This window comes from Solanum dulcamara, chromosome 2, assembly GCF_947179165.1.
Source record: "Solanum dulcamara chromosome 2, daSolDulc1.2, whole genome shotgun sequence".
In the NCBI taxonomy this organism is placed as follows: domain Eukaryota; kingdom Viridiplantae; phylum Streptophyta; class Magnoliopsida; order Solanales; family Solanaceae; genus Solanum; species Solanum dulcamara.
In genome coordinates this window covers 78,912,053-78,919,658 of record NC_077238.1, presented here as the reverse complement: position 1 = coordinate 78,919,658, position 7,606 = coordinate 78,912,053, and the positions used below count along the sequence as shown (strand labels likewise).

Sequence of the window (7,606 nt, the reverse complement as noted above, 5' to 3'; positions counted from 1 at the left end):
ATGATGTGAGTGTATTGTTTCCTGTAGTGAATTGTGGAGGTTGAGTTTAAAAAACTCTTAATGAAAATTTGTAGCCCGTATAGGTGGAGTGTTAAACTTATCGGAGCACTCTCAACAGATTTCACCTATGTGAGTGTGGAAGTAGGCCGCTTTCTATGAGAATTTATCTTATTCTCAAAAGCACTCATAAAACCAGGATAACACAAGGCCGTAATGTGCAGGCTTATAAAGCTCGTGACAACACCTTGATTACTATGTGTGAGCAGTAATATTTTATGTCCCTTAAGCAGTCGTAGTTCAAGTCTGAGACCACTACGACTCTAGAGTAAATGTTGTTGTTTCATTAAGTGGGGGTTCAATACATAGCACACCTTTATTATGTATAGTAGTCTTCCTTCAGCTGATAAACTCTCTTATATAATATTAAAATGAGTGGGAGATTGTTAGTTTTAGCATTTTAATATCAATATTGAGTGATATTAATTTGCATAAGTGACATATGCTATAACTCTCTCTTTAGTGCTTAAAAATGCCTTTCATTATCATCTTTAGTTAGCACAAGATTATTTATTCCATTATATATTTTTAACCTAATTATCACTAATAAGTGGTGCATTAAATCATAATGGTACACTAAATGATAATGATGACATTCCATTATTTTTTTCATCTTTGAATGGTTTCATCTCCTATAATAGAGAGGTCTTCTTTATTTTTGTAAAAAGAAGAGAAGAAAAAAATTAAGTGCATTAAGTTAGTTAAAAAAAAAGAGAGTTCTTATACGTTGAAGGGAAGTGTTCTTATTTGTGGAGCTTTAAACTCAACTCTTGTGCAGAGTTTGTTGAAATACATTTTGTGATAAGGCTGTTGTATCTTGGAGGGGACAAATCAAGAGAACTACTATTGGACCGGTGAAAAAATTTGTTGCAATGAGCTTGAATCTCCTTAAAGAGAATAAGATGTCCGTGCCTCAGCCAAAAAGTGAATTTAGTTTCTTCATTTTATTTTTTAATTGTAATTTATAATCTTGTAATATGAACAACACTAATCATTTCCAAATCATTAGAAATAATATAGATAATATGCTAAAATTATCATTTTATTTTCAATCACTTAAAAGATTTAATATCCTTCACAAGACGTTCAAAATTACAATAAGATGATCCACCTTCCATCAAACAATTTTTAGCTAATTTAGACATATGATTTGCTCTTTCTAAGAATTCTTCTTTTCTCAATACCATCAAATCCTTCACCATTTTCTCTACAATTTTTCTATCACATGTATCCTTCATGTCAAGCCCAAGTCCCCAAACTTTTTCAACAAATCTGCTATTCACTTGTTGGTCAAAAAAATAAGGCCAACAAATCATAGGCTTTCCCTCGTAAATACTCTCCAAAATCGAATTCCATCCACAGTGAGTCCAAAATCCGCCTATCGCATGATGTGCCAATACTTCTTCTTGTGGAGCCCATTCTACGATATATCCCCTTTCTTTCGTACCCGCTGTTAAATCCAGCGGAATCATGGATTTCCAATCTCCACCGGCGATGGAATCCGGTCGGATTACCCATAAAAAAAATTGCCTACTGTTAACCAATCCGTACCAAAATTCGATCAATTGATCGATCGTCATCGTTGCGATACTCCCAAAACTCACATAAATTACTGAATTGGGTAGCTGATTGTTTAGCCAATCGATGCAAGTTCTGTCTTCAGCCCACAAACTGTTTGATGATGGTCGTAATGTAGTTAGTTTCCTCTTTAAATTTGCGTGGAGCGGTCCAATTGGGTAGAGATTTGGGCAAATTGTTCGGATTTGATTGAGAATTAATTCATCGAGTTCTTCAAATGTGTTGAGTATTAAGCCATAAGCTCGTGAATTTTCTTGACCCTCTGTTTTGAAGAGTTGGAAAGTTGAATCGTTTAGATCGCTGGAGCGGCAAAATCCCGGTAGATCACGTCGCCGGAGAAAAGTTTCAGCTCCGGGAACACTTGTAATTGGTTCATCCAAGTTATCATCTGCAGATATTTGAAGAAGAATTAGAAGATAGTGTAAAAATTATGAGTTAAAAAATAAGCATAAACTTGGAGAAACCGTAAATTATCTCCGTACGATCTATAGGTAATGGAGTTGAGCCTTGTAATTAATTATTGATACTTAAATTAGGATAGGTAAATTACTCCACAATAGGGTGTGGTCCTTCTCCAAATTATGCGTGAACGAGCAATGCTAGGTGTACATAGCGTCTCCTAGCTAAATTCCGCGTGTGAAAAACTACTAAACTTTGAACATATATATAAAATTCTAGCTCATAATCTCAAAAATACAATAAAATTCAAGATGAACATAACATTTCTAATACCAAATGCAAATATATATGCCATCGACTTTCAGAAAAGAGTACAAAGAATGAAATCTATTATGATGGGACATACAGATCATTACGCTTCAATCGAGTTAGGCCTCTTTCGCTGCCGACCATACCTAATACCGGTGTGACAAGGAGAAAAAGACCAAGAGCCATAGTAACAGAAAAGTTGTCCATTCAAGAAATCACTAAAATTACAACAAATACTAAGTTTTGCATCTAAGATCTCAACAGTAAATGAGTTCAATATCAATAACTTTACATAGACAAACAGACCTAAAATTTTTAGCAATAACACAAATTCAAAGGTATGACACACGCGAAGTAATGCCATCTTGAATCATGTGCGGATCTTAACAAATTTCTCTCCAAAACACTAATATGAATTCAGTGGCAGAATCAGAATATGAAAAAGTAAACACACGAAAAAATCTAAGAGAGTTCGAGATCTACTATATATATATAAAATATAATTTTTGACTGAAGAGGATTCAAATGAACCCTTACTAGCTCCGCCCCCTGAATACCACTACAAACATCATCAAGGCACCCTAGGCTGGTTGATAAACCTAATGGCAAAGCCCAAGAAGAGAATAGTCCAAAAGGATAGTTCCTAAAGTACTACAAACTTGACAGATAAGATAAAAATCATTTTTTAGAACGATCAACCAATTCAAAACCCAACACTAACTCGACTCATAAAAAATTTGCATTTAAACTCATCAAATACTTCAAATCATGCATCCGCCTCTATTACGAGTTACATATGAAAATCTTACTAACCTTTGAAAGGATATTCTCCAGATTCAATGAGTTGAGGAAGGCAAAAGAAGATCCAAAGACAACATGGACTAATAGTTCGAACATAAAAAATAGGTACACAAATCTCATTGGCAACATCACAAGTAAATCCCAAAACTCCATCAGCTATAATACAACTAACTCGTCTTTTTTTCCCATCATGATCAGAACAGAGGAAATCTGAAGTCAACATATCTTTAAACAGAGTCTTTGTATTAGTCTTCAATGAGTTAAAGACCTCCAAAAATTTTCCTCCCTCGCGAGGGTGATCTTCAGGAAGACCATCCGAAATCGTCTTGATTTGAAAACCAGGAAATTGATCAAGTATTGAAGTTATATCTGTGTGAAGAACAAGACGATTGTAGATGTTTTCAGTGAGGAGAAGGGTGATATGTAAGCCTGAAAAACAGAGGAGTTGAGCAAGTTTGAACATAGAGTTTACAGGGCCTTGTAAAGGTAAAGGGAAAATGAGTACATGAGGAGGAAGTGATTGTTGTTCATCCATTGTAATGTTGATGGTGCTCTTGTTTTTGGAAAATTTGAAATTTATAGAAATATCTAATGGTTTTCTTCTTCTTCTTTTTGACTTTCGATGTTTGATATCCGAATTAAGGTCCAACTAATTCTGATTCATGTCGCATAGAGTTTCATTCAGAGGAAGATGCCCTATCAAAAAAATTTCTATATCAAAACTCGAATCCAAAATCTTTGAGAGAAACAGACTCAATCCATTGGATCAAATTCTTTTGGTGGTGATTGCCTAGAGTAATGTGAGGCATTGATATTATATTTGTTCAAAGTTGGTGGAATTTAGCACTATTATCTCTGTTTTTTTAATATAATATTGTTGTGTTATTGTTCTGTATGGCGATCTATGACAAATGAATTAATTAGTGTTTTTCTTTTTCCATTGGGCAGTGTAGTAGGTAGCGTGCAGAATTTATTGTAATAAAAGATACTCCTACTAATTTAATTAAAAGGTATTATCTCTGTTTTTTTAATATAATTTTTTCCATTTTTCTCTCATGGATCATTATTCGTCTTAGGTGATATCTTATATGATAATTTTGTATTCTTCGTAATGTTTTATGTGTATATGTTACGTGAATACATATTAACTTATTCAATTTTATATAAGTTACATTCAAAATTGGAGGACATAGATGTTAGTTGAAGTCAAGTTAAACAACATAATACGTCAATCCCCTTCTTTTTAAAAAACATTTTTGAACTCTATGCAGCTATACATATGCATTAAAATAATATTGTATTATATTATTCTCTTTGTCCTAATTCATTTGATATATTTTTCTTTTAAGGTAATTCAATAAAATGACTTATTATTATATTTAGTAACAGTTTAATTTTAAAATATTCATTTTACGGTTGATCTATAGCCTTCAAACCTCTTTGATTTGTCTAAAACCACAAATTTCTTCCTTTTTATTTTTATATTTCAAACTAAATCAAATACATTATATAAATTGAAACGGAAGAAGTACATATTCATGTTGTTCAAACACATTCCCTTCACAGTGGTGTAGGTGATGGTGGGGTGACAGAGAGAGAGCAAGGAAAAAGAAAGAGAAGATGGTGGTGGAGGTGCTTATGACAATGGTGGCGGGGAGAGACAAGGAGGAAGGAGGAAGAAAGAGTGATCAGTGGTAGAAGCAACGGAAAAAAAGGATGAACGGAAAAAGGCTTCAAACTCAAAATTGGGGGAAAATGTCAAATTTGCCTTTGAACTAAGCAAAAATGTTAAGTTTGGCCGGGTTCACATTTCGCCTTCCGTTTAAAATCATTTTAAAATAAAGGCAACTCTGACCCAACTAGTAATGGTGAGTGCATATTGACTCCAATTATTAATTGAGGACAAATTTATTTCATTTTATTATCAACCAAGTAAAATGGTTGTCCACTTAAAATGGTGGATAATCCATTTACTTTTTAAGTGGATAAATTGCCCATTAATATTTTTATCCACTTGTAAATATGACTATAAATATAGCTTTAAACTTCAATGTAAAAACACACAAAACACATAAAAGAAGAGAATTACTATTACTCTCTCTATATTACTACTCTCTCTATTAATACTTTCTATATACATATTCTCTTGTTCTTCTTCCTTTATAAAATTGTCAAGTTAGTTAATTTATAACACGTTATCAGCACAAAACTCTAATTTTTCAGAAAATTAACTTCTATATCAGGTATATCTACTAAAGAAATTTAATTTTTAAGTTATCTTTGTTACTTTCAAATTAATTTTCATCATGTCAAACTTGTCAAAATTGGAATTTGTGGCACTTGATATTTCTGGTAAAAATTATTTGTCATGGGTACTTGATGCTGAAATTCACCTTACCGCTAAGGGTCTTGGTGATGCTATAATTGAAGGAAATACAGCATCAAATCAGGATAAAGCAAATGCTATGATTTTCCTTCGTCATCATCTAGATGAAAGCCTAAAAATGGAATACTTGATAGTGAAAGATCCACTTGAATTGTGGAAAGACTTAAAAGGGAGGTATGACCACCTCAGGGCAACGGTATTGCCAAGGGCTCGTTATGAGTGGATGCACTTACGGATTCAAGATTTTAAAACCGTAATTGAGTATAATTCTGCTATATTTAGAATAACTTCCCAATTAAAATTATGTGGGGAAAATATAAATGATGAGGACATGTTAGAAAAGACACTAACTACTTTTCATGCCTCTAATGTAATATTACAGCAGCAATACCGTAAAAAGGGTTTTAAAAAATACTCTGAATTGATATCATGCCTTCTGGTGGCTGAACAACATAATGCCCTTTTAATGAAAAATCATGAAGCCTGTCCCACTGGAACTGCTCCGTTACCGGAGGTAAATATGATAAAGGCACATGGCCAGTCTGAAAGAAGACAAAATAAAAATTATGATCACAATAATGTGCGTGGACGTGGCAATGACAGAAGACGATTTAATAATCGTCGAGGTGGTGGTCAACAGAAAAGGGAGAACAATATCAGTTCTCAAAATGGCCCTTCAAAAAGTAACTGTCATCGTTGTGGCATGAAAGGCCACTGGAAAAATGAATGTCGGACGCCTGAGCATTTTGTAAGACTTTATCAAAATTCTTTTAAAAGAAAGGCAAATAGAGGTGGTGCCTCTTCTTCTAATGCTCGGATAGAGTCACACTTGGCGTTCGAAAATAATGTTGAGGCAAGGCCTTTGAATAATGATATTATTGAAGCAAATCTGGCCTTAAGGGATGATGATTTTAATGACCTCAATGATATTACTCATTTTGAGGTTGAAGATTTTTTTAAGGATCTTAATTGATGTTTAATTTCATGTTTTTCAATATGTTATCATGTACTTCGAATTATTGTGTTTTTACGTTTATGTATTTGAAGAAAAAAAATAATCAAGGTCACATTTTTATGATAATTGTATATTGTTTATTACATTGTGCTATTTTACAATGTTGTAATTAATTACTATTAGTGTGGTATTATTTAATCTTAATATCATATTGTTACTAAAAATAATATTCGTCTTATTTAATGTCATTATACTAACTGTTTATTCTTGTTAATGTTTTAGACATTAATAATATATAATGATTGTATTATTTTTGTCAATAAACAAATTATCTATACATGATGAATAATATTATATTAATGTTTTATAATATTTTATATTTGTTTTTAATACTTGTGTATAATATTTATTTAAGGTTAATAAGTATATAATTCCATAAACTAAATTATTGTAACATTCATCATAATTGAATCATATAATTTTTTAAATTCTAAATTACCATAATTTAACTTTTTTAAAAAAAAGGGGGACTTATGTTTTTCTAGCAAAATTGTTACTTATTTTATTTCTTACAATGCATTTTTATTTTATGAAGATAAATAAATTTATCAGTCTTCAATTGGATTCAAGATGAATAATGGAGATATGTGCATTTTGGATAGTGCCACAACTCATACGATATTAAAAGAAAAGAAATATTTTTGTCATTTGATTATGAAAAAGGTCTATGTCAATACAATATCTGGTAGTACAAAATTAATTGAAGGCTCTGGAAAAGCAGCCTTATTACTACTTGGAGGAACGATATTGGTAATTGATAATGCATTATATTGTAGTAAGTCTCAAAGAAACTTGTTAAGTTTCAAGGTTATTCGCCAAAATGGCTATCATATTGAGACTGCAAATGAAGGAAATGTTGAATACCTTTATATTACTACAATAAATATGGAGAAGAAAATTGTGCACGAAAAATTATCTGCACTTTCTTCTGGGTTGTACCATACAAATATTGGTACTGTTGAATCACATGCCATTGTAAACAAAAGGTTTACTGATTCTAATGATTTTATCATTTGGCATGACCGATTGGGCCATCCCAGTTATAATATGATGCGCAGAAT

At 32.1% G+C, this 7,606-nt stretch overlaps 1 protein-coding gene across 1 annotated transcript; it reads right to left on the bottom strand.

The window, feature by feature from the left end:
• Positions 1–1,109: 1,109 nt before the first annotated feature.
• On the bottom strand, positions 1,110–3,930 carry LOC129873480 (7-deoxyloganetic acid glucosyl transferase-like). The gene is made up of 2 exons (XM_055948587.1): positions 3,157–3,930; positions 1,110–2,023 (listed from the first exon to the last, which is right to left on the bottom strand). Exons 1-2 carry the CDS (start codon positions 3,677–3,679, stop codon positions 1,110–1,112), a joined length of 1,437 nt encoding a protein of 478 aa, XP_055804562.1. The 5' UTR covers positions 3,680–3,930.
• Between the last annotated feature and the right edge of the window lie 3,676 nt (positions 3,931–7,606).